Source organism: Scardinius erythrophthalmus (assembly GCF_964197995.2).
Source record: "Scardinius erythrophthalmus genome assembly, chromosome: 10".
Lineage (NCBI taxonomy): Eukaryota > Metazoa > Chordata > Actinopteri > Cypriniformes > Leuciscidae > Scardinius > Scardinius erythrophthalmus.
Genome location: NC_138230.1, coordinates 16,809,602 through 16,820,071, shown reverse-complemented (window position 1 = coordinate 16,820,071; position 10,470 = coordinate 16,809,602). Strand labels below are relative to the sequence as shown.

At 36.1% G+C, this 10,470-nt stretch overlaps 1 protein-coding gene across 2 annotated transcripts in view; it reads left to right on the top strand.

Annotated features, from left to right (window-relative positions):
* atp9b (ATPase phospholipid transporting 9B) overlaps positions 1-10,470 on the top strand; it is a 57,741-nt gene that overhangs the window by 35,167 nt on the left and 12,104 nt on the right. For both annotated transcript variants that reach the window (XR_014030995.1, XM_081377247.1), the window contains exons 15-19: positions 139-393; positions 5,603-5,764; positions 6,215-6,307; positions 8,906-8,989; positions 10,025-10,195. Coding sequence is in view for 1 of the 2 variants with exons in the window: in XM_081377247.1 (XP_081233373.1) it covers positions 139-393; positions 5,603-5,764; positions 6,215-6,307; positions 8,906-8,989; positions 10,025-10,195 (765 nt within the window). In the remaining variant the exon portion in view is untranslated. The remainder of the gene's footprint in view (positions 1-138; positions 394-5,602; positions 5,765-6,214; positions 6,308-8,905; positions 8,990-10,024; positions 10,196-10,470) is intronic.

The following is a 10,470-nucleotide window of genomic DNA, read 5'->3' as shown; positions in this document are numbered from 1 at the left end:
GAACAGTTGTTTTAAATTGTAATAATATTTCACAATGTTACTGTATTTTTGATCAACTAAATGCAGCATCGTTGAGCATGTGATGTTACTTCTGAAGCTGGCGCTCACTCTTGATATTTCTGCTTTGTGTCTCTCCAGGTGAGCACGGCGCAGTCTAATGGCAGTAGTGCGAGTTCAACACCCTCACGTAAACCACAGCCACCTGCACCGAAGGTTCGCAAGAGCGTCAGTAGCCGGATCCATGAGGCCGTGAAAGCCATCGCCCTCTGCCACAATGTTACACCGGTATACGAATCCCGTGTGAACGGTGCCAGCACGGAACCGGAGAGCACAGAGGCCGACCAGGACTTTAGCGATGACAACCGCACTTACCAGGCCTCCAGTCCTGATGAAGTAAGAACGATGGGAGATCCTGAAAGATGACTAACATATTTATTTATTTACATACATGTTGACGTCATAAAAAATGTTTATTTGAAAAAAATAATAGTACGTTTTGGCTAGTGCTGTCAATCGATTACATTTTTTTATTAGATTAATCTCACATTTTTTCTGTGATTAATCGCGATTAATCATGATTAAAAACACAAACGTTTATATGTTTTTTATATTTTATAATGTAATAATTTCACAGTTCCTCTTCAAATTAATGGAGAAACAACATAAAGACAGTATATTTTAAATTCATGTTTAATGGCATCTTTTTATGAATGAAGGCCAGTATCCCCGATACTAATACAGCTACTGATGTCTCGATGAAAATTATTTTCCCCCCCAATTTTAAACATTAATTATAGCCATTCAACATTATAGTGAAAGGAAAGCTATCTATTAGAGCAAAGAATGCAAAAGAAGTGCTGCTTCAGGGTGTTAAATATCGGTGCTCTTTGGTTGTATGGGATACTTGAAATCTCCAAGGCACTCGAAATAAGTAGAAAAAAGTTAAAAAGCCTTTATTTCAGTGATGGCTTAAACATTAAAATTGGTGACAGATCCACCTAAAAAATAGAAAGCTATCTATTGTTTAACATTTATTAGGCTTTAAAAAAATATATTTATAAATAAAATATAGATTAATCCTATTATATAGATTAATCCTAATTAAAGCTTCGAAAGTCAAGAGTTGTGTGTAATTTTCTCTGTTACCTTTGTTCTTTGATTAACTTTAATGACCGACAGCATTAGTGGCTGCTGTCCCTTTAAGACCCGCCGCTGCTGCACATGACGCGGATATCACACGCCTCTCAATTTCTCACAACTCTCTATGGTAGAGAGTTGTGAGAAATTGAGAGGTGTGTGATATCCGCGTCATGTGCAAAAGCGGCGGGTCTTAAAGGGACAGCAGCCACTAATGCTGTCGGTCATTAAAGAATCCTCATAATAGCAGCCTTAAATTGAATTAAATAAAGTCTAAATGAACGTAGAGACTCTACGTTCATTTAGACTTTATTTAATTCAATTTAAGGCTGCTCTTATGAGGATTCTAGACAAAACTGACATTTTGGCATAAATGTGTGTGTTATTGTTCGTTCAAGCACAAGAGAACTCTAATCTGGCGCTGTCTGTGCGCACGAGACTGGCGCGTGTCTTTCTGTCCGTCGTGTTTGTGAGGACATTCACAGACAGTGCGTTTTCTTTTATCTTATTGCGCTTGAACGGTTTTAAAAGCATTTGCATGAATAAGAGCGTGATCAGATAATGTAACGCTAGCCAAAGGACGGCAGAAAATACAGATGCTGCGTTAATTGCGATAGATATTTTAACGCATTAAACTGGACAAAAATCAATTGCATGTGTTAACGCATTAACAGCACTAGTTTTGGCAAAGAAAATCTTTGCTTTTTTGATTAGTATATTTTTGTTTTTAGCATTTTACCTCTCTTAGTCATTTTTGTAATTTTCACCTTGAACGGTTCCAGAAAAAAAAAAAACGTTTTTTATTTTATTTTTTTATTTAGAAAACAGACAGATTGCATTGACACTGGTCTTCTCATTCCTCTAACGGTGTAATCCTATATATCGCTGCTTTACTATTTATGACTCCCCCACTTTAGCCTTGAATTTACTGCCTTATTGGATGGTAATATAGACTCTGTGTTAGTAGAGAAATCTGAGAGGGCTCAATAAATATCAGAAGCAGAGGGGGCATGGGTAGGTCACACACCAGGAAGGACTCGGTCATCATTTGTGTTGAGAGATCGTAGATATTTATAGATCCGTTGTAGAGCAACAATATTTTGAATGAGTTGTTGGTAAGAAAAGCACTAAATAAATGGCAGAAAAGGCATTGAGGCCAAACATATGTCACAATGGCAGCGGTCCTCAAATAGATGGAGGGATACGTTAGGCTCATTATAGTTAAACATATTTTTTTAACAGAGGAATGAAGAACTGTTAAAGGCTCGACTTTAAGGAATAATTCATTCCCAAATTACATTTCTGTCATAATCATCCAAACCTTTGTGATTCATTTTCTACTGTGGATCACAAAAGGTGAAGTTTAGTAGGATGTGTGCACTGCTTTTCGTCATACAGTAAAAGTGAATGGTGACCAACGCCCATCCCTAAAAATTACAGAAAGTCTATATGAAATAGAGGTAAACAAAAGTATAACCCATTGAACGGACTTTATGTCTTTCCTTCACAGCCTCGTTTTTATTAGCATATGATTTTTTCAATTAGCTTTTTTTGTCATTTTAGGAGACTCACAGCTTGTGGAGCATTTCTTTCTTTTCTTTTTTTTTGTGTCTGTAATAAAGAGAACCATATCTGTCTTCAACAAGGTGGGGTCAGTAAATGATGACAGCATATTTGTGTTTAGGTGAATAACCCATTCAGATAATTCTGTACAATGTTTGCTGTTCACTTGCAGGATCTAATGAAGATGAACTAATGAAGGGCAGTCGTTTTCAAAGCATTGATTGTTTTAAAGACAATGCTGCAGTCATTACATAAATTGAGAATATTCCGGTGCTCTTTCATTTTTCCTTTATACAACCCAAGCATCTTTTTCTTCAGGACCTTCTGTAGAGGTAGATATCTTTTGAGAGTGATAAAAGGAAAAAGAAATCTGTCCATCTCCCTCTTTAGTGGAATTGCCTGTCCTCTCTTCTCCCTTGATGTGTCTACTTATTTATTTTCTTTAATGCCCAGGTCTTATCTCTCCAACGTCTTCACTCCGGGATTGATCAATATTTAATTTTCTCTGAGAGACTAGCGGTTAACACTAGTCTTTTTCTACGTGTCACTCTCACCGGCGCCTGTGTCTGTGCGCTCGCTCAAAGACCTCCAGCCTTTTCAGCCTTTAATATGACAGACGCAAAGCGATAATATTCCTAAAGAGAAGCCGAGTTCAGGGATTGAATAACCCAGATGCCTTTCCGCACACTTACTCTAAGTCATTTGTGACCTTTGACCCCACAGTGTCAAGGGTCAGAGGTTTATCATGACCTTTAATGATCGGACATTCTCATGAGCAAGACCGTTTGTTATGTCCGATAATGAAGTTTTACTTATGGGGGGTAATGGAAGTTCACTGATGGTTTTATTAGTGGTTTTAGCTTATTCAGATGAGATGACAGTGTTCAGTGGCTGTTGACCTTTGGTTCCTCTTGGAAAAATATAGTATTGACCTCTAACCTTTAGCCTATTAAATAGAAGTTGTCACAAAAAGATGGGCCACTCGTACAAGAGAGTTATGGTATGTTCAATTTTTTTTTACAATGAGTTTTTTTGGTTAGAATGAGGTTAAAGTAAATACGATTTTGATTAATATTGTGACTTAAATTCTGCATTTTAAAACAATTCTGATTTTCAGGCCTAGATAATTTAATAATAATAATTAATCATTTATAATAATAATAAATGAATGACATAATAAAAAATAATATGCCTAGCACTAAAATACTGAGCAAGTTGTTTCTAGATTTTTTTTTTAAAGGCCAGTGACCACAAACAACTGAAAGTCATGTAAAAGTCATTGTAAAAGTATAAAAAATATATTGTTTAATAGCGATAAGCGAAAGATAGACTTCAGATAAACTTTTTGAATTACTCATCTAAATTCCTAGATGAAGCTGCTTTGTCCGATAAAGCCATCTCCACTATGCCTTCTTTATGACGTTGTATCATATTTCCTGTCACATCTGGTCTCTTTATTAAATAACAGCCACGTCTTCATGTGGTCGTAGGTCACATGGTGCGGTTCCAATCCTCTCCGCTTCTTGAAGGCGCAGTGATCTTGGTTTATGATTACAGCTTTTCTTCCTGTACTGCTGAAATGATTGATAGAGTGTATTAAAGGCTCTCCCCTGTGTCGTAAAACAGTTCCCTGCTCGTCTCCTGAAGGCATTTCCCCACCACCTGAGTTACTCTTGTGTGTGTGTGCTCTTGAGGGCATCATTTAGCACTGTCAGGTTGATAGAAGACTGGCTAATTAGTCATATCACATTGAAATGTCATAAACAAGAGTTCTAGCTGTGTTCAGATGTGTGTAAGGGCAAAGAAAGCAGATTTAATCACAGGGCTGCAAAGACATAATTTGCAGTGATGGCTAGGATCTTTCGCTTTGAGATAAACAGCAGGGTCAAGAAGTCTGAGATGGAGGAACTAAATATTTATTTGATTTATTACATTTACTATTAATTTACTTTTCATCATGACTTGTATTGTCAGTGTAACACTTAGATCAAAAGTTGAATTATTAACAGAAAGTCTCACTATTTGGTTTGTCCCTCTTTTGCTTTAAGCACTAAAGCTGCATGAGCTCCACAAGTTTATGTAAAACATTTGAGAATGATCCGAACAAAATCGTGTGCTCCAATGGAAATCCGACTGTACAAGAAGAATTCCCATGATCAGTGTCACAAATTTAATTTTCAGAAATTCAATTTGTGACACAGACCTTGTGCAGAACATAACTTTTTTTTTTCGAATCCTAAATTTATTTTCCCAAGTATCCACCTCTTTTTTTTTATTACGTAAGAGTGGGTGCAGCCATTTGTAAATTTTATGTGACTGGCTTCCAGTGCTTCCAGTTATTTTTTAGCTGTACAAAAAAGCTTGTTCTGCTGCTTGATATTACAAACTGGTATTTCTTCCCATGTTCTTTTATTGTAGTGGCTTAATTATAAACACAATGGTTTGTAGCTCAAACAGTTTTACCATTTACTCTACATTTTTACTCTTCAGGATAAATGTAAATGTCTTTTTGAGAAAACAAAAACAAAAAAAACAATTAAAGTGCCCCAATTATGCTATTTTAAAGGTTCCTAGTTTTGTTTTTGAGGTCTCCTACAATAGGTTTACTTGCATCCAGTCAAAAAACACTTTAATTTTCTCATAATATACACTGCAGCATCTCTTAATTTCTCAAAGAGTTTGAAATGGTTGATAAAGGATTCAGTCTTTCAACCCCTCCTTTCCGAGAGCCTACTCTGCTCTGATTGGTCAGATGGCTTAGTCTGTTGTGATTGGTCTTCCAATTACAGAGCCTATCGAAAGTGAAAGTCCATTACCAAATTTGAATTTCTGCTTGAAAGCTTGCATACAAAACCGCACATCTTTCACAAAAATAAAAAAAGTTCTTTCACTTGTTGTGTAGGTGGCTCTGGTGCGCTGGACTGAGAGTATGGGTTTGACTCTGGTGAACAGAGACCTGACGTCCCTCCAGCTGAAGACCCCAGCCGGACAGATCTTGACCTATTACATCCTACAGATCTTCCCCTTCACCTCAGAGAGCAAGCGCATGGGCATCATTGTCAGGGTACGTCTCGCACTACAGCACTATGTGTGTGAGCTTTTTCGTACAGTATGTGTTCAAAATGACATTTTTCTCAATTCAAACACTGTAAAAAAAAAAAAATCTGGGGAAAATATAAATGTGAAAATGTGTGTGTTTGAAAATGCTCCCTTTGCAGTCTGACTTTGTGTCCTTTAGTCTTTGCTGAGTAAGCTATTATATACTTCAGAACTCTGTACCTGAGCTTTTCTATGAGTGTGTTGTGTTTGTTTGTTTGTCTGTTACATTTCATGCATAAGAGTATTTATGACTAGCTTTTGACGTATTTGTGTGGGCGCAAATCACATCTGTTTGACTTTTTCACTAATAACTTTAGGAGTGTTGGTATCGTGTTGGTCGTGTACTCTACAGTTGAACACGCTAATGATTTAGACATGTTTTTAAGTGTTCTCTTTTGAATTGATTATGTTTCAGGAGGAGGCTACTGGCGACATCACGTTTTACATGAAAGGGGCAGATGTTGCTATGGCGAGCATTGTACAGTACAATGATTGGCTGGAGGAGGAGGTAAGAATACATGAACCATTGTTGATGGAGAAAATCGCCATTCTGCTTTTTCATGCAGGCTGGTGAGCTTATGAATAAACCTAATTGTCTGTTTCTGTGACCCTTCTTGTTTTTGTTTGTTTATTTGCATTTTTCATTGTTTTTGTGTCCGATTCATAATCTGTATTTACACACACACAATCAAATGCAATCAAAAAAAAAAAAAATGCAGTACCTTTATATTTGATCCTCAAATGTAATTTATCCACACACACACACACAAAAGAAAAATGTCCCTAGAGCTCACAAATGTGGATGTAGGGGTGACTAGTGCTACAATAGTTGTCTAATTTTTTAGCTAAATTTAAACAATAAAACAGTTAGGGCACTCACGATTACGAAACTATAAAAATGTTAACAGGAATACAAAAATATCAAACAATTTTTACATATTGTATGCAAGTTATATACATACACTCATGGGTGTAATTTTCATCTAACAGTAGGGGGGGGACAGTAAAAAAAAAATTCTAAAGAGCAATTTTTGAAGGGGACACTAATAATTCAGCCAATTTTGTACTTGTAGCTTACACAAAGAGATAGTTGTTTAAATATGAGTTAGGTTTATAGGTTCACCACGCGGTCATATTATAATTATTAAATGATCTTGTGTCCTCCACATAGTATTTTAGGTTTCGTCTGGGACAGACAAGCCCACTGATCTGCCACTTAACATCATATTGAGCTAATCCCAACACAACGGTAGATCTACAAAATTAGGCTAATATCAGTTCACACATAGGCTTATCGCTGTGTTAGTTGTAGTGGGTGACTTACTATCCAACAAGCTTCTGTATTAAACAAGCTGAAGCTACCAAACAAGCTAGGTAACATTATAATCGCTGACATGACTCATGGAAAACAGATTGGATATCATCATTTTTTTTTGTCATGACTAATTTATTAATGACACAGCATCATCTGTATTAAATCCGATGATTAAAGTGAATAAGATAGCCTTGATAGTCGACTTAATGGAGCGCTGTGAGGCAAGGGAGAGGGGACTCAAAATGTTTCTGAACTTAAATCATTTGTATTGTTTTACCAGGTACACAATTATTTTAAGTATATATCATTATATTATTTACAATACACTGCATGGTTTTTAATTATATTTTTAGGGGGGGACAACCCTCAACCCCTCTATCCGCCTTTGCATACACTACTGTTCACGAGTTTAGTGTCATGAAGACTTTTTTTCTAAACAGATAATACTTTAATTCAGCAAGGAAGCTTTAAATTGATCAAAAGTGACAGTAAAGATTGGGAAAGAAATGTATCATGGTTTCCACAAAAATATTAAGCAGCACAACTGTTTTCAAAATAATAGCACATGTTTCTTAAAGGTGCATTGCGCAAGTCTCTCAGTTTTTGCAGAACTATGCCCCCTCTGGCGACAAGCGAAACTGCAACACTGCAACTGAACGCGCATGACGTCACGCCCAGTCTCAAATTCCGACCCGAATCCCTCTTGTTTATTTTACTGTACAGGATTATAGAGGCAATCGCAGTGATCAGAGAAGGGCTCATTCAGCCCATCAGGCAATTTTTTAAGCATGTATGGGTTAGAAAAACGGGTATTTTTAACATGAAACGTTGCGCAATGCACCTTTAAGCACCAAATCAGCATATTAGAATGATTTCTGAAGGATCATGTGACACTGAAGGCTGGAGTAATGAAGCTGAAATTCAGCTTTGCCATCACAGGAATAAATTACATTTTAAAATGTATTAAAATAAAAAAGAAACAGTTATTTTAATTAGTAATAATATTCTACAGTATTCCTGTTTTTACTGTATTTTTGATCAAATAAATGCAGCTTTGGTGAGCATAAGAGACTTTAAAAAAATATTAGAAAATCTCCAAACTTCTGAACGGTACTGTATATACATACATACATACATATTCTATACGGCAGTGTTTTTGGTGTTGAATCCCTTGAATGAATGACTTTATGAACATATGACCGTGTTGAATTAAGAATCAACACATATGATAAGGTACCGCCAAGCATAACAAGCAGCTCGGCCTGTCCTATCCTTTGTGATCAAGGACAATCAGCTCAGCCCATCATCACACATGCATTTCTCGCTTTGATGATTACGATTTGTATTGGCAATATTCAGTCGATGAGGGGCGGAGATGAGGCTTATTAATTAATGAATGACCTCAATAAAGGCGTATGACTGGGAGCATCATGTCATAATCCTCATCGGCCTGTTCACGATACGCTGTGTGTGTGCGTTAGACGCCGTTATGAGGACGGGTCAATAAGTAATCACTGCATCACTTTCGCCTGTTGCATTTTCATATCAAAAATAAACCGCTGTCCCACATCTTTTACAGTCTGCTCAAAGATTCCCATAGGCACTGTTGTATTTTTCACAATTGATCCATCCTGTGCGTGTGTTTGATGTTTCCTGTAAATACAATTGTGTTAAAAGCATTGTTTATATCTTTGTTCCAATGCCTTCTGTATACCAATTGAGTTCATTGTCTCACACGCCGTGGCTGTAGCAGATGTAACTGTAGTTTTGTGTTGCATTATGTTGTTTCAGTGTGGGAACATGGCCAGAGAGGGCCTCCGGACGCTGGTGGTGGCTAAGAAATCACTGACTGAAGAGCAATACCAGGACTTTGAGGTATGATAGACCAGCTTTGCATCTGCCCTCAGATAGTGAAGTAAATTAAAATGTAGGTTAATGTATATCTTGATATTTTTCAGCTTTTTAGAATTCATGGATTTGCTTTGAAACTGTTTGAAGTTGTGATTTTTGTACTCGGGCAGAGGAACCATCATTTCAAGCAAACAGTTATTGGTGACAAGTAGATACAAATTGTTTCACGTAATAAATAAAATGCAGTAAAAGAGACTTATAAATGATCGAGGCATATTTCCCACATGTTTTAACCAAACAAACACAAGGAAAACATATATTTAATTATGTTTTATTAATTTAGAACCAATATACTGTTCATGTACTCTACTGTTCAAAAGTTTGGGGTGAGTAAGGTTCTTTTCAAATATTTTTTTAAAGATTTTTTTTATGGTCACCAAGACTGTATTTATTTGATTAAAAACACAGAAAAACAATAATAATGTGATATATTAGTACAACTAATTTCTATTTTTATATAGAAATATTCCATACCATACCATTACTCCAGTCTTCAGTGTCACATGATCATTCAGTGTTTATTCTGAAAAGTTGATTTGTTGCTCAAGAATAATTTCTAATTATTATCAGTGTTGAAAACAGTGATGCATTTTGATGTTTTGATGTAAAGGTATTCTTAGAGTATTATGTTTAAAAGAACATAATTTATTTGAAATAGAAATCCTTTTTACGTTATAAATATATTTACTATCACTTTTGATTCATTTAATGCATCTGTACTGAACAAAAGTGAGTTTTTTTAGTCAGCAACCCCAAACTTTCGAATAGTAATATGCAGCAATTTTTACAGGACATTTTTATTAAATCCTTTTAATATAAGAATAATGTCACTTGTGTTGCTGTTGCAAACAAATCATTGAATCAGATTTTGAAATTGATTCATTGGTCAGTTTGAACCGACTCAAATCAAATTGACCAACTCTAACTCTACTGAAGCAAGGCCTATTTAAAATCCTTATAACTTAACACAGATTTTATCCATCTCTATGATCTATTCAGAGCCGTTATAATCAGGCAAAGTTGAGTATCCATGATCGCGCCCTGAAGGTGGCGGCAGTGGTGGAGAGTCTGGAGAGAGAGATGGAGCTTCTGTGTCTCACTGGAGTGGAAGATCAGCTGCAGGCGGATGTCCGGCCCACACTCGAGCTCCTCCGCAATGCTGGGATCAAGGTACACATACATCTTATGGCCAAAAGTATTTGAACACCCAAACACTAGGCCCATATACATATTAAGAATTTAACCCTATAAAGCCTACTGTATATGCACTGCACATACTGTCTTTTTGATGTGAAATCAATGATGTGAATTTTTATGAAGTAAATGTAAGAATACATTTTTATATTGTTAGTAATATTTTAAGGTGAACTCTTAGGTTTACTTGATTATCCATGAATAATATCCAAGAATGATTTGTTTTGGAAAATCTTATTAAAATGTGATCT